The following is a 27,764-nucleotide window of genomic DNA, read 5'->3' as shown; positions in this document are numbered from 1 at the left end:
CAAACATATTTATGATAGTAAAAATACATCAAAATGTGTTGGCAACCCCCAACATGTGTCTTGATGTACACAAAAACATTCTTTTTCAACAATAAAAGTGACAAAACTAAAGAGAAATCACACAGATGTAACATTTTAAAGACCCACCAGGCACACCAACATAGAGATAAACTGATCATAGGTGTGTTTTCGGGGGAGAATTCACATATGAAAACGAGCGCAAATCTGTTTTTATTTTCTTTATTTCTGTTGTCATCATCCTGTAGGAGCATTTGTCATCAGTACGTCTCAAACATCGGAAAGAGTGCACACATCTACATGGTCTTTTAAATACACTTACACAGGCAAAGAGGGGAAGCGAGAATATAGGAGGCACAGAAAACACTGGAGGGTAACGGACACTGGGGAGGAGGAAGAGGAGGAGTTTCACAATGGTGAGCAGAGAATATGCTAGAACAGTTTTGTATCCTTTTTTTTTTTTTTTTTACAATGAATTCTAACAACTGCAAGTTGAGGGTTACTCCCATTCTTCATTTCGGCTTTCATTTCCTGTGAAGTTACTGGTTCAATTGCTCTAAAGGGCTGGGTCGCTGCTCTTTTCCTGGAATGTTTTCATATAAAGCTTCATTTTTCATTTGAACTTTCGGAACAAACTTTGCCCATTCAAATACAGTGCACAACCCAGTCTCTGCAGAAGGAGGAACATCACAGGAGCATGAGGGGCGGCGTCGGGGTCCTGGCCGTTTACACTCACACTGAAAGGTTTAGGTCTAATTTGTTCATCATATATTTGCCATGCCAGCATAACAGCATTGTTGTAGCCTAATAAAATCACAGAGCGAATGTGAAATCAAACAGAAAGAGCAGCCCGTCGTTTTTGCGAAATAAAAAAAATGTAAAATCTATCGGAAAGCGAAGCCTTTTAGCGCTTGACTCGACATAACCGCAGCGGTTATTCACATTTAAGTGCTAATAAGCCAGTGCAGCCGCAGGGAACATACAAAACTGGAACAACTTCCACTACAGTGACATATATAAAAAGGTAACGCAACAAGAGATCGCTCCAACAATTCAGCACACGTCAGGAAATCATGAGAATAAAACCGAACCAATGAACGAACCCAAAAAAAAATAAATCCTGTCACATCTTAGCAGACGTGCTTTTCTGCAGGTACAGTTACAAGCCATGTTCCTGCAAGTTAAGTCTTTCACACAGTTGTATCTTTAAGACTAGCGTCTAGTATCTAGTAGTTATTTCTTGCACTCGGTACCATATTAGTTCTGAATGCACATTATGCAACAGCTCACCTTACCGCTTAACCCCAAACGAGTGGAATGTGATGCTTTTTTCACGCTGAAAATCACTGTACAGTCATAAAACCTTTCATGCCCTCTGAGACAAAGACATCCACTCAAACCTTAGCATTGAGCCTATCTAGAACAGAAGAAATAAAAGTCCATCTTTGAGCGAACGAAAACAAATGAACAACAAATACGGAGTGACTGCGGACGCGTCGCCATTTGAGGGTGAGCGATAATCCTTGAGTTTGGAAAATCCCGCCGGAAGGGCCAGAAGGGTCGCTGATGGACGAGACAGTCGGCTACAGCTGCAGAACCTGTAGGGTCAAGTGAGTGGGGGGGTCATGTTGCAGTGAAGGACCATGGGAGAACACTGGATGCTTATGAGTGAATGAGGTTGATGGGAAGAGGAGTGACGGCGGGGGGGGGGGGATTTTGGAGGGTATCCTAAGCCCGCTCATAAGCCCTGCTTGGCCAGGGCAGCGGTGACGTCCTGGGCCAGCGTGGAGAGCTGGGGCGAATCCAGGACGCTGATGCTGCCGGAGGAGGACATGCGCGGGGACGTGCCGCCCGTCTCGACCCCGGGGGAGTGCGTGATGACGATTTCCGCGCCGTGATCCACCCGAGCTTTGGCTGTTTCCCGGAAGGACAGCTTGTGGCTCTCGATCTGGAGGCCGGAGAGAGAGAGAGAGAGAGAGAGAGAGAGAGAGAGACAGAGAGAGAGAGAGAGAAAAAGCTCAGGGGTGTTTTCTCCTCTTTATTTCTACAGAAAAAAAGACGACTGTGTTTGCGTGCTTCCTTTGTTACCATAATATTCCCCCCTCCGGGAGTGTGGCTGCTGTTGCCCAGGGAGCCGACCTTGGCGGCGGCTTTGTCTTTAAAGTCCAGCTTCACGTTCTCAATGCGCACCTGACCTCCCCCTGGGAACCAGACAGGAGGAGAAGAAGAAGAGAGTCAGACCCGCAGGACATCGCTCGCCCTCAGGGCTTCTCCTGAGCAAAGAAGAGAAGTGTGCACGGGAAGGACACTGCAAAGGATTGGGCTTCGACACCCTTTCAGATGCCTTCGGGTTGCACTGCCATCTTTGAAGCACCAAACCATTATTTTCATTGTTGACAAAGTGATATTATTGCATATTGTACACGTTTCCTTCGCCAAAAGCTAAACGGGCGCCGCACCTGGTCTGTGGCGGATGTTGGACATGGAGTTACATTTGGAGGTGATGTGGCTCAAGTCGATCTTCTTGGTCTGGATTTGGACCTGTGGGGCAGCGGCACAAAGCACACATCAACATACGTTTACCTGAGAAAGTGTTGACAAACAGGGGAGCTTCAGGGAGTAACATGCAGTGAGGAGAAAGCTGGAAAATAAACGTGTGATTCAGTCAATCGGGAGGCAGCGACGCCGATGTCGGTTCCCCGGAGAGAAGTTAACATGAACATGGCGCCGCGTGACGCTACGGGGAGCAGCTGCTTCAACTAAACTTTATTGTCCAGTTAGCGCCGTTATGTAATGTTGGAAAGATACCGAGACAAGCCTGCGTGCAGTAAAGAGGTGTTTACATGTTGCCTCAGTAGCAGAAATATTACATGATATTTTGCTGCAAATGCTAGTAGAAAGAGACACTTAATGACAGCCTGAATGTACATCATGAATGTGTGTATCACTCACATTTCCGCCGCCTGCTGCGTGCTGGATTTTGTCCAGGGAGCCACATTTAGCCTGAACGTGGCTAAAGTCCAGTTTAACACTTGGAATCATGACCTGCGAATGACAGGGAGACCTTTTTTATACAAACACCCGACATTAAGGGCATGACTGGAGGGGCGGAGATTTAAAAAGAAAAAAAAAATGCAGCCCCCTCCTTTTCCTGCTCAAAATAATCCCGTAAAAATGTCCCAATTTTAAATCCACGACCTATCAATCTGCCGGCACTCCCTTCAGCGCTGGGGAATTTAAATTTCAGCTGATCTGGAGTGAAGTGAAGCCGTTTTGTGGCTGGAGTTTTGTTTTTTATATGGAGGGATTAAGACATTTCTTTAGAGAGAATGATGCTGCACTTTTAGCGCTATATAATCCACGGGGTCTTGAACTCAGAGAGTTCTTACAGCCGGAAAAAATATCTGAAACGGGTTGAATCCCAAGTGCAACATCCACTATACTACACAAGGAATGACGACAAGAAAAAAATATCTCTTGGGAACTTTACTTCTTGCTTGACAAGGACGTAACATGGAGGTATGGCACTTTGGATACAAACCCCTCTTACTCTTGACTGAAACAGACAGATATGGAGACAGATGCACACAGAAAAGTAGCTCGAGGAAGCGTAAACACCTCCAGCTGAAAAGAGGGAGAAAGAGACGAGCAAAAAGAGAAAGAAAAGAGAAAAGCGTACATACATTGCCTCCTTTGGGCGAGTGCCTCAGATTATCCTTGGAGCGGGTTTTTGACTGAACATGACTGAAGTCCAGCGTCTCGTGTACAATTTTAACCTAAAACAAAATCGCATTGAGAAAAAAGGAAAACACTACATGTGCCTCGTTTCGGTCAGTGTGGGACGAGGGATCCGTGCGTCTTCACATGCAGTTACATGAGAATAGAAGTTATTGCTGTTCTGGAGGTACAAATAATGTCAATGGCCAGTTAGACCTCAAAATACTTTTTAGACTGACGCTAACACTAAAATGCAGAAGGGAACAGAGGTGGTCGTCCACGTCATGCAGCCTAAACCTACGGACTGAAAACAACAAGCAGTCAAACACATAAACAGGGTGACATATATAAATCTATGTGTGAATATATAGATGTGTATATAAATAAAACGTAGCCGAAGCTCACTTGTGGTTCAATACAACTAATGACAGTATTTCTGCTTTGTGCGCCATTCTGTGTCAAGTGTACGAAAAGGCCTACTTCATTATTCAAATGGCCAAAGGTGAACACAGGGAGAGGAAGACAAGAAAGGAGGGAGAGGAAGAAAAGAAAGGAGGGAGAGGAAGTAAAGAAAGGGGAAAGAGGTTCCTGGGGAGAACAAAAAAACACAAGAGACTCGACAGCAAGTCTCCGTCTCCAGCAGACACCGACCTGACCTGGATTCTCTTGACAGCTCCTCCTCACACACACACACACACACACACACACACACACACACACACACACACACACACACACACACACACACACTGTTCTTACAATCCATTTCGGCTCGTTTCCTGCACTGTCCCCTCGACAGCTGTTGACAGCAGCAAGGTCAACCAATGACAACGCACCTGCACTAAACCCACGAGGGTCCAGTCAAGCCCAGAATATGCATGTTGTAAAATCTGTGATACTGGAGCTGAAGCAAATAGTCAATTCATCGATGAACTATTTTGATGGAGGATTATAAAAAGGCTCTGAGATGAGGATGCTTGCTGGCTTTGTTTATAAAAGCAATACAAGTGTGTTAACTTGTGGGCATTTTATGGGAAATGTGATCATTTGTGGCAGCCCTACATTATGCATGATGCAACAGCTGCATTTCATTATTCATGTTTGAAAAAAAAAAATCACTCAAAATTAAAATGTTGGAACAACAAAATCAAGACCAAACACGGAGGCTGCAGTCTCATTTTCATACTTCACAGCATCTCTGTGCAAAAGTCTGATCCAAAACAAGACTATAAATATGTAACATGTTATTCGTCTCTCTTTTTGTACCTACTCAATGAAAGCTCATCCCAGCCGTGCGTCACTCAGCCTCATTAAACACTTCTGCCCCGATGTCACATTGCTCCCCAAAGAGGAAGGAAGAAGTGGCCTCCTCCTCCCCGTAATCCCCTGGGGTTAAAGTCTCACCTCTGCAGTACATTAAGACTGTCTGCTGCCTCGGTCATGTGATCGTTTCATTTTTATCCCGCGTATTAAACATTTAGCTTTTTTATTGTCACGCAATTCTGTTTGGACCGATAGGATGAGAGATCAAACTCATGTTCAGGTTCCAGCAGGAGACTGTTGTGAAGATTAAAGGTGATATTTTTCTGTTCTGTCCTTGATGCAACTTCTCAATAAGTAATTCCTTCCGCTCGCAATTATTAATACCGAGAGCCAGAGGGAAAATCCTCCACTGCGATGACGGAGGCGGATCCCCCCGGGCGAGTGATTCTGCAGGTTGACTGCTCCTCGGAGGCAGCGGGAGGAACACTCTTAAGAGAATAGTCGCTTTAAATCGGCTGCTTGGACTAACGGCCGCAGCTGGTTTGGCGTCCTTCTTGACCGAGGAGAAATGTGAGAGACGCGAGGAGGAGGAAGACAAAGAGAGGCCGCAGGCAGCTGATGACGGAGAGGACGGCGGACAGGGAGAGGACAGTCAGAGGAAGTGACGGCGGGGGTTTAGAGGCAGGGAGTGACAGTGAAGATGTGAACAGAGACATTTTAGGACATGTCTGCAACTCAGAGGGAGACAGAAGAAGAAGAGGGATGTTACAGATGTCACCAGACTCTGATGACACGTTGCAGTGGAATCACAACATCAACCCAGACAGTCAGACGGACATTTAGAGTCTAACAGGAAGTAAAAGTTTGATTCAATAATTGATTTTGATTTGTTTTCGATGTCCATGTTTTGCTTGTCTAGGATTCCTGCTGCACAGCCAAATTATTTTAAAAATAATATTACCTCATATATTGCCTCACATTTATTAAGGATGGGTTAAATGCTGAGAATACTATTTCTTTCTATACTCTTAGAAGTTACAAGTAATAAAATTAAAGTCCTATAATGTAAAAACTGTCCTTTACTGCCCCCATGTGGCATAAACAGATCAGTGCATGACATTTGAAAGTCATGATAAATATATATCAATGTAAATCTGTCTCTCTCTGGGCTGCAGACTATTGTGTATAAATAAATCAATGTGTCTGTTTGTGTTTGCTGTGAAGATTTCCTGTGACGAAATGATTCTGTCACAAAGTTTTGACTCGACCTTGACACGGCCGGTTACCTGTCCGCCTTTCGGCATGTGCTTGAGGTTGGAGGTGGACCCGATCTTGGACTTTACATTCGTCAGGTCGGGCAGGGGCTGATTGAGAACCTTCAGCTGCCGCTGGGCGGAGGACGGCGACTTGGGCGGGGTGCGGATCACCGCCACCTTCTTCTCCTGGAGGACGCTGAAGGACTTTGGCGTGTGGCTGCCGGGCGTGCGAGAGCCGGGCGTGCGGCAGGAGTAGGTGGGGGGGGTGCCGGGCGTGACGGCGGTGGAGCCGGGGGTGGAGGCGCCGCTGCGGACGGATCGGGAACGTGTAGAATCTGTACCTTGAGAGGGAGGAGAGACACGGATGGATTACGATGACATTGAGGGGGAAGAGGGAGGTGGAGAGACATGAAATGAAAGAAAACCCGTCCGGGGCAGAAACACTTTGGACGAAGAGAAAAGGGAGAAAGAAACACTGATAGCGGGGAAAAGAGGAAGACAATGGAGCACCATATGGACTGGAGAGTATGATCCTTATCAGGCGCCAAATTTGTTCAGTTTCCACAAAACAAACAAGAATGTTTGACGAGGAAGATGTGAAAGCACACAAAAGCAGCTGCATTGATTAGACGCTGGCGCCTTGTTGCCATAAGAACAGGAAGCAGCCACCTGTTGTCATGGATCCCTCCTGAGAGAGTTACGGCAGGTTTTACAAAGCCAAATTGAACACATTTGAAGACTATTGAATCGAGACAAATTTGGGAACAAAACGGCATAAACAAGTTTGAAAATTGTTCCTATTTCAGATTGGAATATGACGGTCCTTAAACTGTAAATGTGCAGGAAATAGATGTGGAGTGAGATTAATCCACATTAGGTTATGGGTTAAGTGTAGAATGCATTGTAGGTAGACTTGAGTCATGAATCATTTTCAGACGTTATGAACACTGCCGACACCTTTCGGAATAATGTGTAATGAATAAACACTACAGCCAGGTGTCACATGTCGATGAGCAGGGTGTGATGGGTCGATCAGGAGCTACTCGGTGGTCTACCTGTCATACCAGGGGCTCTTCCAGGCCTGTTCTCCGCTCTGGACTGGATCGCTTTTGAGTGGAAAAGCAGGGCAAAAAGGACAAGGAGGCAAAGAGGGTCAAAGTAAACAAGGACGTGAAGGGAAACAGGAAGCAGATAAGAGCGAAGAGGGAAGGAAGTGCGATGTGGTGGGAGTTAGTATTTAATAAAGTAATTCAATAGAAAGCGATTGAGGAGTGTCACGGTGTAAGAGTGAGAGATTAAAGAGGCAACCTGCTGTGCAAGAGGAGTTAACTTCGCTGGAAGAGTCCGTTGTGTACTTGTGTGTTTTTTGTGTGCGTTTTCTTACAGGTCGGCCTAGAGGGCGTGCTGTCATCTTGTTCAGCAGCAGGGATGTGGCGCGTCAGAGATTTGGCCGGCCTGGGCAGAGACGACCTCTTCTCCGGGCTGCGGTACGCTCGCTCCTGAACAAACACACACCGCGGCGTCAGCGCCCGAGCTCACTCCCCGGTCGCGGCTCCCCGGCAATCCCCGCTTTCTTTACATTTTACCTTCTCTGCCCATTTGTCTGGCAGAGGGAACGGGCGGGAGCATGCAGAGGAGGACCGGGCCTCATTGAGCTCCGCCTGCACCAGAGGGCTCCGTTTAAGGCTACAGGCAGAGTTGGGCCGGGGGGGCGGGGAATCGGTGCCCCGGCGCTGAGCTGCCATCTTTAACAGAAAGGCCCTCGTGGGGCTCTGGACCGAAAGAGGCAGGAGAGCATGCAGGATGTGGGGCCCGAGGTGACAAGCAGATGGAGAGATGGAGACATGAGATGGGACGGAGGGGACTCGACACCAACAGCTTACAGGACAGAACAATTTGCAACGCACGAAAGAAAACAAACATGTTTAAATCATGAGACTGAATGATCAACGTACACAAGGGATGATTTTAGACACAGTGGTTAGGGGTGAAAGAGGAAAGACGGAGTTCAAGATATTTCTGAGGGGGCCCTGTATGCGTCGGTAAAATAGTAAAACCGGCCTACGACTGTCGGCTTCCTCGTTCGATTTCTATACTCACAGATGTTCTCTGTCGAGACTGGCACAAGGACAGAGGCGGGCATGCAAGACAAAATGAGCGAGCACATGGAGAGAAATAACATGCAGACATTTAGAAAAGGGAGAAAACCACCATTTTGTCATGGAAACAACAAGCCCCATGGCAGAGTCACGTTGGGAAAGGCACCGAGACAGACGCATCGATATGCAACAATATTGAACTGTGTGAGAGATTATGAACAAAGAACCTCTGGGAATAACCTCTTCACATTAAATGTGAGCAAAGTGTGTGCACTGCAGGGTCTTGTATTTCCTCCTATATTCACTAATGCATTTATATTAACATAACAAAAGGGAGAAATGGTAATAACCATGAATAATGAATATGATGCATTTAAGTAAAAGTGAATGCGCATAGTGTTGATAGTACTTACAGTGGTCCTCTCCCTGGACTGGTGGGCCACACTGAGGGGCTGATGGCTTTCCATACCTGAGAAGAAATAATTTATCTTTAATGTTCATTGCAATCAAACAAGGGAGACGCATTTGAGAATGTCTCACACACACACACACACCTCCATAAATGTACTCTGACTACAGTACAAACGTACCGTCAGTCTACATTCAAAGACCTTTTCACAGCAGCTGACCAAACACACAACCTTCGACATGCAGCCATTTCCCAGCAAACACAAACAAGTGTCACTGAAGAAAAAGAATTACCAGAGTTTCTTTGATCATTCATTAAATAACAAATCGCAAATTACAGAGGCATCAGTGAGCAGAAATAAACATGAATATGAGGCCAAGCAGGAGTACATACTCCTTTTTTTGACAAAATGGGAACAATAAAAAAAGACAAAAGCTGATTGAGCTGATTTAAAAAAAGACCGCAGCACATGATGTTTGCCAGCTACATTGCACCTGTGTGATTCCTCAAAGAGCCATTGATAGAGAGAGAGAGTAAAGTCAGTAAAACACCAGTTATTGTATGTTTGTAGCAACAATTCAAACCCTAAATTGTTCCAGTATTGACCATTGAATCTTGTAAAATAGAGAAATCATAATTTGGCAGGTCTAATAAAACATAACGTTTCTGTTATTGTATGTTCCTCTGAAGCCAGGAAGACAAATAATAGACGGGAAGTCGTCGGGTCTAGAATTAATTTGCACTCTCTCTATCCACAGCACTGATTCCCGGTGAAGACCGTTCACCTGTGACCTTGCGTCTAGCAGAGCCGTGAAGCACAGCGGGCCTAGGATGTCTGGCTGCCACTTTGGCTACACTCTTTCGAGATGGAGAGCGACTTTGGAGGGCTGACACCTTTATCTGGTCAGCCCTCCTCGCGGCTACTAGCAAAGAGGAGAGACAGGATTATACCAACAAGCAAACCTTGGTTAAATGCACTGCAGAGAGGCTAACATCAAAATACTAGAGTAACATTGCTACTGGATTTAGTACAGAAAGTGGAAATACAAAAAGTACATCATTTGCTGAACAACACGACTTGAATACAGAATTTGAACCTTTTTTCTTCTTCAACTCCTCTCTTGGTGGATGGTGGCTGGGGACTTTGCGGGAGACTTTACTTTCAGTGATGCCAGGGTGGCCCCTTCCTCTGCCAGGGGCCCGTTTAGCGGGTCTGTCCACAACAGGTGTACTGGTAGGACTCTGGACCTGAGGAAGGGCTTCGATTTGCTCTGTCATGATAGTTTTGTCATCATCTGCAGTGGGGAGGGATTAAAAGAGGACTAATTCTCCACATTCCCGGCCAGCTCTGAGCTAGCTTAGTACAGAAGACACATTAAGACTTTACTCGTAAACAAGCTTTGTGGTCTAAGCTAGTTTTTGGTATTAAAAAATACTGAAACATTTATTTAACATGTGATTAATTTTACAAGCTTGGGGTACCTTGTGTGTCCATCCAGCCACTGTCTGTATCTAGGAGGGAGACGTCCATGGTGGTTTCATCGTTAGCCGTCTGACTGGACACAGCGGAGGCCTCTTCCACCTCCTGATCAATCTCGATGTCCTTCTCCTCATCACCGGTCCTCTCCTCCATCTCATCCTCTGTGGTTTTCACCTCTTTCTCGTCGGCTCCCCCTTCAGAGCCAACTTCCTTCGGTTGCTCCTCCTCCGTTTGGTCCATCTTTACCACCTCGCCTTCTTCTTTGGTCCCTTCATCTTCTACTTTGTCTTCCCCTGTCCAATCATCTGTGCAACCTTCATCCAGTGGCAGTGGTAGATCATGGTCAGAGCATGGAGACAAGTGTGAGCTGTCTGTCGCAGGGCCCCCATCATCACTGTTTTGCATACTGTGGCTCCAGTCTTCAGCACCAGACTTGGGATCGTCTTCCACCATCTGATGGCTTACAGTCAGGCTCACCTTGATTAGACTCTCAGACACTTCAGCTTCCTCCATTACCTCTTGAGGCTCTTCAGCAATCTCAATATCATCCTCTTCATCTGCTTCTTCCTCTACTTGTGCTTGAGGTATAATGATAACTGGGGAGATTATATGTGATTTTGGTGCGCCTTTAGCCACCTCCTGTAACTGGATTTGTTCATCTTTATCATCAAATGGCTTTCCAGTGCTTAAATCATGATCAGCTTTTGAGGTATCTTGCTTTTCTTCCCTTTCTAATCTTGGAGGTGTCCCACAATCACTTTGCATGTCCTTGTCATCTTTTTCTGAACTCTCTCCTGAAGACTGAGGAGACCCAGAAGGTATGTTTGCTATTTCTGGTTCATCCCCTCTTTCATCTGAATCCTCTGGCTCAGATTGATGCAGCTCTGTGTCTAACTCTGTCTGTTTATTATCAATCCTCTCAGACTCTGGATCGTTCTCTGCTTGGACCTCCGGTTGGACATCTTTTGCCGTCTTTTCTCCAGTGACTTGAGTTTCTGAGGCTGTATCGTCTGGGGTCTTGGGGGTGGTGGGAGTTGGGGGGACCTTGCTTCCAGTTTCCAATGGAGTAAAAGTAAAGGAGCTGTCTGGTGGGATGGGTGAAGCCTCTCTGGAGGGGTCCTTTTCAATGTCTACCTCAGGAATTGCTTGGATCTTTATGTCACCGGGCAGGCCACTCTCCAAACGAAACTCAGTCAGTCTGTCTTTAGAGGAATTCAATGGGATTCTCAGGCGATCAGGTTTTACTCCACTTGTCACAGCCCTCTCAAGAGTCAGGGTACTTTTTATTGGTGAATCTTTCTTTTCGGATACAGTTGTTTCAGAAATGTCATGGGTAACTCCTTTTTGATCTTTTTGTTGAATTCCTTTTTGGAGTCCTTTAACTTCTGGGGCCCCAAGCTCCTCCTTTACTTCACTTTCCATTGAAGGGAAGTGTGAAGAGTCTCCAGGACTGGGTACATCGGCAGGGGAAGGCATGGGACCTGAGTACTCATTGAAGACACAGTAGCCCAGTTCCTCAAGTTGGGTTTCACCTCCAACCACTCTCGAGGTTGGATCTAGCAAGGCAAGCTTGGCCAATGAACTTCCCACGAGAGCTGATACATTGGCAGGCACGGACTTTCGCCTCATGTGGTCAAGCTCCCTCCTCTCGAGTGAAGGCCGAGGCAGATCCACAGCCAGGTCCAACATTTCCGAAAGACTGCCTGAATGTTCAAGACATTTGTGCTCATCAGAAGGGAAAGGCCTGTCTTCCTTTGTCGGGGTCTCTGGGGGGGATTCAGGGGCAGTTGGTGTAATGGAGACCGCTGGAGGAAATTGCTGTTGGCTCTCCACAGATGGAGTTGAAGGGTAAACTTCCGATTCATCAAAGCTTCCACTGATTGAACACAAGGCCTTTGACTTCTCTCCTTTGCCTTGTTGTACTGTTGAAGACCCAACAGTAATGTTTAAGGAGAGGCTTCTTTGTTCAAGAGACATCTTACCGGGAGATATTTTGGCTGACCTCTCCTGCTGTTCCCCGAGGTCCTGCACAATGCTTTTAGTGTCCTCACTTAACTTTTTCTCTGCTGCTGTGCTGAGTTCGTAATAGCTCTGAGCTTGCGAGGACTCCTCTTTGTGGCTTTTTGAGGATGTCTCAAAGTAGGTTTTTGCTGCCAACCCGTGTAAAATATCTGATGTCTCTTTCAACTCCGTGACAGCTTCTGGACTTGACCCGACTGCTTCGTGCTTTTGGTCCCCTGGCATCTCCAGCAACTCAATGTCGCTGCCACCACCTTGTCCCTCCTTACTGATCGCCTCAACAGTCTCTTGGGTTTTCTTGCTTTCATTTATAGGGGCTTCTGATTTGCTTGGTAAGATAACTCCCTCTTTATCGTCATCCTTAAGATTTGATAACTCTTCTGTCGGTGGCGATTGTTTTGCTTCTTTATCTTTAGACTTTACAAGCAGGTCGCTCTCAGCAGCCTCTTTTACTACATCCTTTCCCTCTTGGTCACCCTGCTCATTTGAGGAGGTGTCAGAGAGATCTTTCTCTTTCATGGAGGGAGAAGGAGGTTCAATCGAGGTGAGCTCTGCAGCTTCCGGTGTTGCTCCTTCAACAGCCGACTGCATCTCTTGTTGCGACGCCACTTGAGGTTCATCTTCTTTCAGAGCCGACTCACAAGATTCCTTACTCATACATTCTTCGTCAGGCTGAGCTGTGAGTTTGAAGGATACTGTACAACTTTGTGCAAAGTCCTATAAGCTAAAAGGTTTGCTCGAAGCATCCACAAAAGCTATAGCCAATACAGTCAAGCCGAGGCCTTCTGCACATATAGAGTAGCTATCACATAGCACAGTGTATTTTGCAGCAGGCCACAGCAGCACAGAGGGGATCACAGCACCTAAAATAGCGTGCAGAACTGGAATGAAGGAATGAGTTGCATGATGTTAGAGGGCAAGTAATGAATCTACACAAATGTATTGAATTCCTATTGCAATACACATTGTTGTTTTTGTTGACGTATTTATGTACCAATGGTTTTCATTACGGTTTCTACAGCAAGTACTTGTTGAGGTGGATTAATCTTTACACTGCTTGGGAGTACATTTATGAAGGGTATGTTCTTATTTTAATTGACCTTAGAGATAATAAGGATGGTGATACATGTCCAATGAGGGTGTTATGTAATGCCAAAAGTGTGTCTTTCGTAACAATAGGAAGACAGAATTATCCTTTGCCTTGGGATGAAATGAAAACAACATTGAAACTCAAATGAGGTGATATAGAACAGACTTCAAATACATTCAAGACTGATTCATGAAGCTCCCATACATGTGGGTGTACTCAGAAACACCTTCTTGCACACAATATTCCAGCAAAACCGACATGAAAATATACAGACAACTAATACTAGCGACACAGAATAGACAGTGATATTTGCATTTGCAATGTAGCTGGCAATACAACAGTGCAGAACCGATCAACTACAACATGGTTGATCAGGTTAAATGTCACTCCAATGAAAAGCAAATGGTTATGTTTTGCATGAAACAGCAATAAATCAAAATGCTATGTCACATAATTTTGCACATGGCAACTTCAGGTACTGAAGCAGAAGCTTAAGGATTTAAGAGCAACAAAGCTGCAGGAAGGTTGGCGGCAAAGCCTGAGTTGCATCACAAGTTATAAATCAAGAGTGGAAAATATTGAGTCTCTATTCAAAGAGCACAAGAGGATCATGCAAAAAAAAAAAAAAAGGTCATCGGTAAAAGACTCTCGCTGAAACACGCTTTCAAAGAGGAAGGATGGACAGTTGCTCACACTCGCAGTACACTCACACAACCTGTAGGCACACAAACAAAACCCAATGCAAACCACACACACCTTTTTGTGACGGGCTGTGTTCACCTTGATGACTTCCTCCATTGAGGACCTCAGGTTTCTGGGCTTGCTGGAAGCTCAAAGCCAGGGGCTCTGTTAAATTATCTGTCTGCGCTAAGAGCAAATATCCAGGCTGCTCACATGCCTCTTCCTCCTGGTAACTGTGGGGCTCCTCTGGAGCCGCCTCCTCCTCCTCCTCATCCTCCTCATCCTGCTGCTGACTGACAACTTCTACTTTGTCTTCTTTGAGCAGGGCACAGAGGGGGACACATAGATGAGACATGGAGGACAACAAAGCTTGGGGTTACCATGGTTTACTTTCAGCTCTGATGGAGATGCATGGGATGCAATTGACACACCTGAGTCTTGATATAGTTATATTTAACATGAATTTTGAAAATATACAATTTCAGAATTTGCACATTTAGCTTATAAATAGTAGTTTGATCATTGTACTACAGTTGTAATTAACTTATTTTAACCCTGACAGATTGAATTAGTCTTCTTTCAGAATATAATCACATTTTTTTTTAAAACAAAATGTTTTTTAGGAGTATGAGAACAATATTCTTTGGATGCTTTCACAAGCCATTATTTGTTTGACTTATCCAAATTAGCATGATATTGATACTAATGGTTAGTTTTCTATTTAATCTGGTTTGGTTTAACAGTGCACACATTTAAGTGGACCAAATAAAAATCGTTCACCTCTGTCCATCTCAGCAAATGCCCGATCAGGCAGCAGAGTTTGATTCAAACTGACTAAACGTTGGCTCGTGAAAGCACCCATGAAGTTAGTTCTGTTCATTAATGAATAACTGAAATTGTTATTTTTTGTGATCACACGCCACGTGCAAGAAGAAAGTGATCAGAAAGCCAACGGTGCTGTTTCCTGAGCGAGAAGAGCTGAAAGACAATCTGTGATTTACTCATTGAGCAAATCAACAGACACAATGAGCAACAGTGGAGATGTTTTGAGGAGAAAGCAGACTGGTGAGATGAAGGGCTCCCGTGGCAGGCTATGCACTACAGCGTGAAGGGAGGAAGGAAGTGTTGTCTAGTCCTAGCGTCCAGGGCCAATAACATACCGGCATATATTGGAAAACTAATATTGAACTGATATTGGTTAAATGGACCAAAGTGTGTAGAGGACAAGACAGCGTGGCACATGCTGCAGACTTCTTAAAAGGTGATATAACGATCAGCTGACATGCAAGGTGACAGAGGACCCTGACATTAAAGGGACCAGAAGAAAGAGGAGGAGTTTTTGCTAATCATGCCAGGGGCTGCAATGAGAACTTGAAATCCTGGAGATGTTCGCTTTTTTAATTAATTTTTTTTACCAGTCTCACAACCATTCACACTCTCACCCTGAATGGTCCGAGTGGTTACAAGTGTGAGTGGGTGTACCTTGTGCCACGGGCCCAATCTGCTCAGCGGATGGAGAGGGGGGAGGGGAGGGAGGCAAATTGGCTGAGTCATCCACTGTGAAGGGAGAGAGAGAGAGGCAGAGAGAGACAGAGAGGCAGAGAGAGACAGAGAGAGAGAGAGACAGACAACACAGGGAAGACGAGACGTGGATGGGAGGAAGGAAATGGAAAAACTAATAACTCTGCTGACCTTATCTCTGTGGGCGGGCCTGCCTTTGAGTTTTAACAATACTCGCCGTGTGCGTTTGTTTGATGAATCTCATGCTCCTCTAGGATTCGATTAGTGGCCAGGTGGGCCTTTTACTCAATGTCGAGTGCAGATGGATGCGCGTTGAGCATCGACTTACCTCAGCTGGTGTATATTGTCAAGAAAACTAAACATACACGGTGTCAGATTATACTGGCTCAACCATCCAATATCAAAAGACATTGCCAGACTTACTATTTACATTTAATTTACTAATACAAAGTTAAAGATGGACACATATATACTTCAGATATACATTGATATAGCATGCGTCAACATAAAATATCAGCATTTTGCTATAATTCCAGCATCCTGCATGATTAATATGATGCTATTTTTTGCTAGTTTGCGTGATTTAGTAACCTTGAGCCAAGGACATTATCATATTTCTGAGCTCGCAGAGTTTAGTTAATTTTTTTCCATAGTGCAAAGAGTAAAAACCTTAAAACAAGGATGTCTCTGAAAGGAAAACATCCTCAACGTGCAACACTATGAAATTAAACAGCTTTATTGCAAGATACCTCCCTTGTCCTTAACTTTTAAATCCAAGCTTGGAGTATTTCCAACTAGGTGTCATGGAGCGTTCTGGTAAACTTCCATAAAAAAGGTCCGCATGCCCTCCACACAAGTGTGTTAGGAACCACAGCATTGTCCTTCAACCTTTGCTATCGCTGCTACAGCAGCTTGTTCATGTGCAGTACTCATTTGAATGTGAAACACGTGCCTTCCTAAATGATCGACTGCTCTCGCCTGGCACCGTGGAACCAATCCCATTTACCCAGACCCATCTGGCGGTTTGAGTAGGCGGTCTAATCAATGTTATCGACCCGGTGCCGTAGTCACATGCGCTCAGACACTCACAAACACATCGTGCCGGAGTTCCTACCTGTCGCTCCGGGATGTGCGGCTGCCCCACCGTGGTATCCGTTCTCCCTGTAGGCCGAGCTGTAGGCGGAGTAGCCGTTTTCCTGGCCGTTTGAGGCCAAGTGCTCGTCTGGCTGCTGACCGTCTGCCATGCCTGCCTGCTGGGACACCGGGGAGGGGACAGGTCACCTGCAGGGGCGAGTGATAAGAGAGAGACACGAGGAGTCAAAGAGACATCTCATCTCAGCAGACTGTGGTACAGGATTCACGCCGCACGTGAAGATGACAGATCGGCCACCAGAGGGAGTCAAGAGCTACACTGCTCGCATACCGGCAGCTCTTTGTCTCAGCATCCACGTGCTGAGACCGAAGAAAGACTAAAAAATAGCCGTGCCACACGGTTTTATGCATTTTTCTTACTTTAACAACAGTGGATGTGACTCCCAAAGCCTCCCTTAAAGTGTCTTCCAAATAGCGGTTTGTAGGTGGAGCACGACGCCATCACCTGCAGGTGCTTTCCATTTGATTCAAGAGGTGAGCTTCGTTTTAAAAACACAAAACCAAACGTCTAAGATAAACCTGCGTATGAATTCAGAATATGGGATGCAACAAAGACACAGCTGTGAAGGTGCACTGCAGCAGGAAGCTCGTGAAACGGTCGGGGGGGGGGGGGAGACACACCCTTTACATCCCCTCGTCCTCGATAAGGAGGCTGTTACCGTGGCAACCGGAAGAGGTCTTCCGGGCGTCTGGCAGATGGGTTTGACGGGCTCGCCCCTTTCAGAGAGCGGCACCCGCCAGACCCCGCTGACACTGCCTCCACTACAGCGCAGCAAGCTCTTTCCCAGCATTATGATGACAAAGGGCTCCGGCCTCAAGTGCGCACTACCAAAGTATCCACTCTCATCAAGCATGCACCCAAATAAAAGCTTTTTTTTTCACCCTAAAGAGGAAACACATAATGTTGCTTTACAAACACGATTAGCAGGGGGCCGTTTATTGCCTGGCAGCTTCGCTAAATTGCATCATTATCGTCAGCTGCATATAATTTCATCATCACAAATCATCACTGAAATCAAGGACACAAGCTGCTTTATTCAGTTTTCTCTCCTCTTATCCATTCCTCTTCCTTCTCCGTTTACTTTTAAAAAAAAATCCTTTTTCCAGTCTTTATGCTAAGCTAACCAGCTGGTAAGCTCCATATTTAACGGGCAGAGAGTGGTATCAAACTTCTCATGACAAGAAGCTATTCTTTGAAAATTTAGATAAAATAAATAAAATACATTTGATTCTTTGGAAGAGACATTACTGGCAGCTTCGGTCGTGAAATATGTGTAAAACTTGTGAAATAGTGTCTCCTTTCATTTGTCCCCTTGCTTCCTCATTCCTCCCCCTCTCCTTCCCTGCATCGCTGCATGACGACAGGCTCACAGTGAACGGGAGGAGGGGAGAGGATAGAGAGGAGAGAGGAGAGGAGAGACGAGGGGAGAGGAGAGACGAGGAGAGTAGAGTAGAGGGGACAAGAGGAGAGAGGAGGAGAGGAGAGGCCTACTGACACTTAAAGATATCGGGCCAAACTGTCTGAGACAGAAAGCCTCAGCTCAGGGCTCAGTCTGGTCCCAGCTGTTGCTAAGGAGGAAAACTGGTGCGCTGATGGTGCTTCAGAGCTGCATTGAGCCGCTTTCAGCTGCTGTTGTGCATTAACCCCACACAAAGATGGCATAAACCTTGGCTGCTTACATAAATCCTTTTGTTTTGTCTGTTTAATAAAAAGGCACTTTACTGTGGGGGAAAAACACAAACACCTTGTCTCACAAATATACTTCGGATCGACTGCAAATGCCTCTTTTAAGTAAGCGTTGGCTTGCCTCTCCTACCAGCCGACGGTAAAAAAAACAAGAAGCAAGCCCCGTTTAACACAAAGGGGCTGCAGGAAAACACGTGGGATTAGTGGCGAGTTAGTTGTGCCCATGTGACATCGGTCCTGTTGACATCCCAATGTTAAAATGCATTTCCAATTCCTGACCGAGGTCAATGACAGAAAGCACGTCTCAGACCTTGTTGCTGGGCAGGACAGCATTCTTTGGAATCCTAAGACACTTCTAACGTTAGATACTGAACGCATGTCAAACTATTTGTCTCCTGGTGTCTGGGTTTGCACACCCTCTCCAGGCACACCTTGTCATCCTCGTGCGGTTTAACATGATCCGACGTCGCCCTCTCCCGTCGCACCCTGTGAGCTGTTGTCCAGTCGTATTGTGTTAGACGGACAAGGATAAAGTGAAATGGGTAAGAAGCAGATGTTTTTTTTACAAAACATACACTGCACTGATTGATAATGTGTTTTCTTTACTCTCTTATCTCATCTGAAGACAACACAATTTACAGTCTGCAATCTGCTTTGTGAGCTGACAAAGTCAAAACACTGCTTTTACTGGGCAGGAAAACCTAATTAAAAAACTGATGGGGCAATCACCTACAGACAAGAACTGATCTCTGGTGACACCACATGAAACAGACCTCCTCCCCCGTCCCAAAACAACCCACAACACATACGCTAAAGCTGATAGAAACACAAGTTATCACGTTATCTTTTTCTCGAGATTCCAAAAACCACAAAAATCATGTTCTGACTTTTCAGAAAGGCCAAAGCTCAGACAACTGCACCGCATGTGAACCAGCGCGGTAACTCTTAAAGGGTTAAAGCAACAGCCCTGGGAGTCAAAGGAGGACTGTCAAAGCCTGTTACGCCTGTGGATGGAAGTCCTGCATTGAGCACGCTGGCGTGAAACTACAGAGAAGAGGGAAGGTGTGGCGGCGGCCTGAGGCTCGCCTGACTCCTCTCCCTCTCTCTCACTCACGGCGCTCCCCTTCCCACACTTCGCTCTACCTTCCAGCCCCGGCGTCTCTCTTCCTCAACCGACTCCACCCCATCCCCGTCCCTAATCCGACCTCACTTCTCTCTCTCCCGTCTGTGCCTCCCCCCCCCCACTCTCTACCAACCGCACCCCAATCTGGGTCACTCATCACGCCTCCGTGGAGCGCCGCTCTCATCGGAATGTCACCATCCATTTAGGAGGGAGGATGGAATCTCTGGCAGCCAGTCTCAGTACGCCAACCTGGCCTTAATCCTCTGTGTGAGCGCCCCGAGTGCGTCTGTCTGTCAGTGTGTGTGTGTGTGTGTGTGTGTGTGTGTGAGCTTGGTCTCTGATTTTAAGGTATGATTTTCTTTTTGACAGGATGGTTTATAGTAAAACTTCAGCTCTGGGTGTTATTTATGCACACAATTGTGAAGGCTCCATTTCCAAAAATGTCCTACAAAATGCTGTGTTTTGAGTTCATAGTTGTTATAATAATCCTTATTTAATCCTTAATTCCTCTTCCTGTCCTGGAGCCTATCACTTCTCTTATAATAATGCACTATATTTCAGTTAGAAATAGCTGTTTTAGAGACAAGAAGGTCACTGATTTGTTTACTTATTAACTATTTAGGTGGACTTAAAGTCTACTATCCAGAACTCTAAGAAGACAATGATGTGATAAGAAATTAGGATTAGGTCGAAGTTGTCATAAAAGTGATATTTCCTGTCATTCAAATACATCCCCTGCACCATTAAAGGGCCTTCAAAGCTTCATCAAAGCACTACATATAGACAGCCACTGAGTGGTGCGTTGCAGTGCATGCTGGGTAACTGTCACACACTCAACACTTACCCCTATGAGGAAAAGAGGACACTCAAGGTTGCCGTGACCAGTGATCAACCCAGAATCCAGCGAGTTCCTCCTGAGCGGCAGCAGACGGGCGGATTACGTTTCGTTGACCCAGCAGCTGCGTGGGGGATTGACGCGTAATGAGCGCCGCCATTGAAGTGTGAAGGAACTGTGTACAAGGCGAAACAGCAGCATGGCAAAAACACGCACCCGTGTACAATAATCCGAGGTGTGGGGCTGTAACCACCACTCCTTGCAGATTAGCTACCGTAATAACTCCAGTAGAGGCGCACTGGGAACTCACGCGGCTTCAGAAGTCCTCGGAAACATCTCAGCATCTGAAATAAGTTAACAAGCTAGCATGTGGAACTGCCTTTGTGGCCACGAGTCAAGTGTTTAAGACATGAAACATGACTTGTAGTCGGAAAATATTTAAAATGAGGCTCACCATATTAAACGCGGTATCTACATTCCTATCAGATACGTGTTTCTTTGATCAGTCTTTGGATCTGAGCATCAATCTACACAAGTAATCAGCTGAGAGCAATTGTTACCATGGCGCCTTATACTTCTGCATAACTCAAAATGAAATAGCGACAATAACAATCCATTGTAATGTATTCATATCATCTACTGTTGCAGTTACATATTAATGGATTGCTCTCCTATAAACCCAGCAGTAACAGTCAAGAGAGTGCTTTTTCTGCGCTTTCGGCAACCTGCTAATCAACTTTTCATTGTCGTGTCAATGGCATATTAGAGATGAATCAAACTGTTATTGGATTCGAGATGGTTTTAAGTGAGTTTTCAGCATGGAAACTACATTTCCTCCTCCCGAACAATTTAGGATTGAATTAAAATCAAACTGACGGCTCACATGTATTCCCTCCTCTCCCTGCCTGCACGCTCGCTCTCGCTTCTCTTTAGCTTCAGCTTCCGATCTCACCAGAGGAGGAGATGCTGCCTGGCACATATCCGCCCCTCCCCACGCTGATCTCATTGTTCCCATGGTGATGTGAGCTCCCGGGTGGGAGGGGCTTGGCGGTGGTCAGGAGGAGAGGACGCCGGCTGCAGAGAGAGAGCGGACTTGGACCACGTTATGGATCCTGAACTAGGTCAGCGGATCCTCCAGGCGAAGCCCCCCGGGGTCGTCCCTAACGGACTCAAATGGCGGGCGAGCCTTTTAAAGTCATCAATACGCTGATAGCCGGTTTGGTCTTTTTTTACTTTTAGGCTGGTGCCGATGTGGGTGCTGTCTCAGCGTATTACTGTTACGCAACAGCAAATTGTTGTATAAACAAAAGCATGGCATCTTAAAAACTAAAAAAAACTTTAAAAAAAGCAACACAGGAATGCGGATTGTCCTTATTTACACATTAATGTTATTGTATTTGGGTTAAAGCGCAGGCAACTAGTTTGAAAAGTAGGATTCGCCAGCTAATTCTGCATGATAATTCCTGCTAATTGTTCCAAACCAAAAATATTTTTAAAAAGAGCTGTGACATTCACACACAGCGCTGAGCTCCCCAACAAAACGTCCAGTCCGTCAGCCGCTGCCTCCTTCAAGGCTGAGAGGATTATGATGAATGCCGACAGAGCCCACGCCCTGCATGCACGCACACACGCACACACACACACACCCACCCCAATCACCAACGCATGCACAAACACCCAAAAAACCACGCACAACCGCTCTCATCGACGGCAACGAATGCATCCACGGAGCTTAACAACCCACAACTCTGGCTGGGAGGAAACACATTGTTAACATGCGCTAAGTATAGACACACACACACACACACACACACACACACGACCTCTCTGAATTTACCACTAAATCTACATTTAGCCACTCGCTCTGTCATTTCACTTCAGCTCACATTCACGCTGCCCCCCACAACCCCTCAAAAAAACAACTGCTTCTTTTTTTCTCTCTTAACGGTGAAACATATCTTGCATGACATCAACCGAAACAATTGCGCCGTCTCCCTTCCGACATGTTTGCCGAACATAATTCCCTCTTTATTATACGTCCACGGACAGCCAAGCTAATCATCTGGCTGAGTGCAGCCACTTAGATCTGACTCCGGGGGCCTTGAGTCATGGGAAAGGAGAGTGTGAAATGTCATGGGTGGAAGTAGTGCATAGTCTACCATCTGGCAGCGGTCCAGACGTCTGTGTTTTTGCGTTTTCCTTTTGGTTATTTCAGTGCGAGATGAGCTTACCTAACTTGAGCGGTGCGTCACTGATGGATGAAGCGGACGAGAGCTGAAGCGTCTGCTCAGACCTGCGAGAAAGAAGAGGGAAGTAGAGAAGAAGTATGTCAAACTATCTTCATTTTAAACACAAGAATAATGATGAGGAACAAGGTAAAAAACAGACTTGTTCAAGGTAAAAAAAAAAAAGACTTTAGAAAGGATGAGATAAGGTCAGTAGGATAGTTTCCAAGGCAACTGCAAGGATGATGATAATCATCCAAACAGAAATTGATTATTTTTAGGTGATTACGCGTGAACGTGTCATCTGTGTGCCAACAGACTCCACTGAGATTTGTCAAACTCTTGGATTGGAGCGTTGGGGCTGAGCCAGGGGATGAGTTCAGGCTTAAGCCCGCCACGGGGAAAAAAACAGATTTTGCACATTTGCTTTGCTTTTGGGTTGTCGGGTAGAAAACAGAGCGTCCAGTTAACATTAAGATGGTGTGAAAGGCCCGTCGAGAGAACAGAGAGATGAAGAGACGGGGGATGAAGTAAAGGGACAAAAAGAGAGCCGAGCAGAGATCCTCCAAACAGGAAGGAGGATGATTTATTAGAGGAGAGAGAAGGAGGCCTGGAGTGAAGGAAACAGAATTCACAGAGGAGGAAACACAAGTATTTCTCCTCGAGGAATTCGCTGAGGACACTTTGCAGAAACTAGAATGTTATTTTACGCGCAGCCGAAAGTTGCTGATGCGCATGAGATCGTCACTGTTGAGCTTTTCTGCAGCAGAAACGTGGGTTTACTTTATTTTTTGCTCATGACACTTCAGAGTCACCATACAATCTTTGCAAAAAAAAAAGTTTGGTAATAACTCTGCATGGTCTTTTAATTTGAAGGATTGGATTCATTAATTGTGTTCAGCCTCCGGGACAGATTGAGTGGAAACATCTGCATCTGTTCACACATCCAGTGAGATGTTTTTCTTCAATTTGTTCTTGGTCTGCAGATAAATCACTCTCTAACAGAGAGGAATGGAAGCAAAGAGGAGGAGAAGGGAAAGGGGGTGAGAAGGGAGAAAAAGAAGTGAGAGAAAAAGAAGAGACAGTGAGGTCACACAGGAAGTAGACGTCTCCTCTGGCCAGCCGGCGAAGCTGGATAAAATCACAAACAGGGCTTGTGATCTTGAACAGAAAGCGAAAAGACAAATTGAAGATAACCGTAAAAAAAAAGACAATTATTGAGTGAATGCCTAAAAAACGTTTTCTATTTAATCTCCTGGAAGCAAATGACTTCTTCTTCCTCATTTTTTACTGCACTAGTAACTGCAATCCCCCTCTGATCTCTAAACTTATTCATTACAGCTTCACCAGGAAGATTTGCTATTTTTTCACTCTCTTATCAGTTTGCCCGTGATGACCATCAGCCTCCAGCGGCGCGTGCTGCTGGTCGCTCTTTGACGGACGGGCACAAACAGTCAGGGTGTGACCGCGAGGTCGGACAAACGAGAGATTTGTCTCGAGCTTCTGGAACGGAAGACGGCGTCTCGTCCTCCTCCCGGGAGGAGCGAGGGAGGCCGAGTGTGTCAAACAGAAGGCAAAGAGAGAAGAGGCGGAGGAAGGGAAGAGGCAAGGATAGAGGAAGGAGGTCAGAGGACGGCCTAATCCACAGATTTAACTTCATCATCAAAGATGAGGCAAACAGGAAATGAATCCTAATCTTGACCTGATAACGGGGGGGAACATCAGAGCAAGATATTTCCACAATTATCAGGCTCAGATGTTTTGAGCGTTGCTTTTCGGCATCACAGGACTCTCACTGCTCATCCTGCAGGGCCGTGATTATCCAAATCATGTCACCCATGTACAGCTTTTAGGTAAAAGAGAGAAACCCTGCATTAATCATCACATGAGGCAAAAAAAGGCCAGATAATTCTTCATAGATAATAAGTTTGTGCCAGAAAATGACATGATTTATGCTCATAATGCGGCAGTCTGTGTTGTCCAGACGTTACATTTGACACAGCCTCTCCCTCTGAGGTCTCTGCTTCCTCCTTTTAACTTAGCCCTCGCTCCCACCTCCTCATCTATAATTCACAGAGACGGCCGCCTTCTCCCCAAAGACAAACACGCACGCAACACCCCCACAGGCCGATGCACGGCTGCACGCAACAGACACACAAACGCACGCGTGTTAAATACATCAAAGTCGTGTATTCATGAGAAAGGATTCTAAATGAAACATTATTCATTTGCTCGCCATTAAGAAAACCGTTCCCTGAAAACTTCTTTCAAATCTTAAAAAACATTTTTTTGGGACGTTAAACGTTCGCGGCTCCTCGTTATCGCTCCGTCAGCGACTTCTCTCGGTGGGAGCCGGCAAGTAATTGCGTCTATGGTTCACTGCACCTTCTCTGATCACAACTCCGCATGTAGTCCTGAACTCCTTTATCCTGCAGGGGCGTCGGTACAATCTCACAGGTGTGAAGAGACGAGGCGGGGAGGGGCTGTTTTCTACACCTCCACACTGTGCACTCGAAGCCTGTGTGGCTAATGAGCCAAACTCTGCCGGGAAACAGGCTCATTAATTAATCCCAAAGAAAAGAATAGAGAGGAGCATGATTGCAGTCAGCAGTTTAAAGAGGGGAGTGAGCTGCAGAACTTGGTCTCTAGTGGAAATTATTAGGAAGTATCAGGCTCGTGTAATGATGCAATATGAAAATTAATCCAAATTTTAGCCATGAGCTGGAGTATCATCCATCTTACCTCGATTGCTCGCACAATTTTTTTTACTGTTTATATATCTCAAGTAATACTCGTAGGTTTAATACTCTTTTTTATCTTTGACAGAACAGTGACGCATTAGAAACGACCGATTTCTCTACTTGCCCTTGAAGTATCTCCCTGGAGAAAAGGATGTGACATTGCTCTGAAAACAGTGTCGAAGACCTTGGATCCAGGTATTAACACTCGTGCGTCAGACTGAGCTGCAGATGCAAAAACACTCTCAGTCTGGCACATGAGGGACAGGCTGAAACACATGCGAGCGGCACTTCTCCCCGCTGCGCTATGCGAAACCAGGCGGGACCAGGTGCAGGTCTTTGTGCTCCTGAGGCGACAGCTGCACTTAAGTAGGTTTCATGCGGCCTGTGAGCATCGTGCACATTCATCAGTCAACATGACGGAGCCCGCAGGCTGCCATTTTACTCTTCTGGAAAACTTTCACCCTCAAGAATGTGAAGACGCTGAAAATGGGTTTTAAAAAAAAAATGCATCTGTTAAGTGTTTTTTTTTTACCATTAACTTGTGTCTGACATCCTGCGAGAGTAAAGTGCCGTCTATTTTATTTACTTGCGTCCCCATCCAGCTGCATCGCCATCACTTGTCAACAGACACTTAAGGGCGTTTCGTCAAAGTCAAGGGTGTCTTTGACGCGACCTCAATGTCCCCTACAGTTTGCTTCTGAAAATAACCGGCGCAACATATTTATCTCTGATGGGTATCGGACGCCCTGAAGGCTGAAAAGTGCGACTCCAACTGACAGTTGGAGAAGTGACAAAGAGATAAGTCAACGGAAACAATGCCCTTCTCTTTCGCACCCGGCGTCTGTGTACTGTAACACCTACATTTAGCTCCGTTACAGCGCGAATGCCTCGCTGGCAAACAGCCGTTGGACTCGGGGGCGATGTTGACTCCGAAACAATGTCTTCATCTCCCACTGTTTTAGCCCTGCGCTCGCGGGCAACAGTTGGTTAACGAACTGCGGCCACGGGCCTCGCTGCCAAACGATGACCTCGTTCCGAGGGCAGAGGAGGGACGGAGGGGGAATGAGAAGAGGAGGATGATTGGAGGGAGACAGGACTCCATTTGTGACCCCGAAAAAGAGGACACAGAGGGGGGGACAGCCCCCCTCCACCATCTCGTGCTCTTCTCCCACGTCGTGGTGCGTCATTGGAAGTTTGGTTCCCAGGAAAGGACAGCTCGCCCGTCTCTCTCTGCCCACGCAGGCAGAAAAAGTGGCCGAAGAGTTGGCGTCTCGTCGCTCCATCATCCACCTGCTCACATCAAAAACCTCCCGGCGGTCCCAAAACCCCCCAAGCCCCCCCCGAACTTGTGACAGCCCGCTCTGATGACATTAACAGCCGGGGCAGTGTGTCCTGCGGTCTCTCGCTCGTCTCAATGTCAATCCCACGGAGGAAACCACCAACAATCTGTGGTCTACGAGTCGCTCACCGCCAACAGCCGCACGCCACCGCAGACTCACAATCACCGTTATTTTTGAAGCCTTTTCTCCAAGAAGAGAAACAGTGGGTTCCTATATGTGTCGGTAAGCATGCGTTGTGCACAAGGCAGCAGCGGCAGCACACTCTGGGTGAACTGTCCTGCCGGCTGAATAATCAGCGATGTCTAGACTGTACGCCACAAAGACGACCGGTCACCAAAACACACAGAAACAGCCCGCGGCTTATCACAACATCGGCGCACTCACTCTGTTGTTTGAATATGTCAGCAGCAAATATCAGGAATAATTAGAATCTCAGCAGACAAAGGGGGAGATGATGCAAAGGGAGGCATTGATTTGAGATTATGGCGCGAGAGAGGAAGACACTGAAGGGAAATAATTCAACCTTTATCTCTCGCAATAAAGCAGCTGCATGAAAAGATTTTTCGGCAAAATGAAGAAAACAAACGTCTTACCTGGTGGGTTAGAGGGCAGCTTTTTTTTGTTTGGTCTGCAGAGAGCGCTCAAGGTGGGGTTGGGGTGGGGGGGTGAGGCAGCGGCTTCTGTGGAGAGGAAGAAAAAAAAAAGAGATGAGATGGGAAGAAAGAAAAAAAGGAGTCACACGAGCAGCGCCACGCTGACAGAGATGGCTGATGCACACACACACGCTCCCTCACACACACCCCTTTCCTGACTTCCCCTTCACCAGCGCACACACTGCAACCAACCCAGTGTCTCCATGGCGTCGGGGAGGGGTGGATAACAGGGGGATGGGCACAATAAATGTGCGCGTCCGTGTGCACGTGGCGGCCACATTAATTCATGTTTGAAAGAGATATGCAGCTCATCCGGCCCAGAGGGATTTGAGCTCCAAGATGAACCTCTCTCCGAGGCCTTTTCCAGCAGCATATTTCATTCTTCCACTCAGGGCGCCTTGGAAAAGAATTTGCTTAAAAAAAAGGCGTCCACATTATGGATGCGTGCAACATCT

At 46.2% G+C, this 27,764-nt stretch overlaps 1 protein-coding gene across 6 annotated transcripts; it reads right to left on the bottom strand.

Annotated features, from left to right (window-relative positions):
• Positions 1 to 226: 226 nt before the first annotated feature.
• Positions 227 to 27,379, bottom strand: LOC137793856 (microtubule-associated protein tau-like). Of its 6 annotated transcripts, XM_068590229.1 has the most exons (18): positions 20,805 to 20,877; positions 20,661 to 20,694; positions 20,360 to 20,525; positions 16,668 to 16,834; positions 15,515 to 15,589; positions 10,245 to 12,938; positions 9,860 to 10,057; positions 9,548 to 9,685; positions 8,767 to 8,822; positions 7,841 to 8,026; positions 7,639 to 7,753; positions 7,310 to 7,360; positions 6,285 to 6,595; positions 3,702 to 3,794; positions 2,971 to 3,063; positions 2,478 to 2,559; positions 2,107 to 2,219; positions 227 to 1,966 (listed from the first exon to the last, which is right to left on the bottom strand). In XM_068590229.1, exons 4-18 carry the CDS (start codon positions 16,795 to 16,797, stop codon positions 1,757 to 1,759), a joined length of 4,545 nt encoding a protein of 1,514 aa, XP_068446330.1. In that variant the 5' UTR covers positions 16,798 to 16,834; positions 20,360 to 20,525; positions 20,661 to 20,694; positions 20,805 to 20,877; the 3' UTR covers positions 227 to 1,756. The 6 variants fall into 6 exon arrangements, with proteins under 6 accessions (XP_068446330.1, XP_068446331.1, XP_068446332.1 ...); XM_068590230.1 differs by lacking the exons at positions 7,841 to 8,026; positions 20,360 to 20,525; positions 20,661 to 20,694; positions 20,805 to 20,877 and adding exons at positions 22,582 to 22,643; positions 27,250 to 27,379; XM_068590231.1 differs by lacking the exons at positions 7,310 to 7,360; positions 7,841 to 8,026; positions 20,360 to 20,525; positions 20,661 to 20,694; positions 20,805 to 20,877 and adding exons at positions 22,582 to 22,643; positions 27,250 to 27,379.
• Positions 27,380 to 27,764: the final 385 nt, after the last annotated feature.

This window comes from Clinocottus analis, unplaced genomic scaffold (genome assembly GCF_023055335.1).
Source record: "Clinocottus analis isolate CAN_PGR_092001 unplaced genomic scaffold, fCliAna1.0.p SCAF_24, whole genome shotgun sequence".
NCBI classification, from domain to species: Eukaryota; Metazoa; Chordata; class Actinopteri; order Perciformes; family Cottidae; genus Clinocottus; species Clinocottus analis.
Note: the sequence above shows the minus strand (reverse complement) of the source record. Positions and strands in the feature narration are given on the sequence as shown.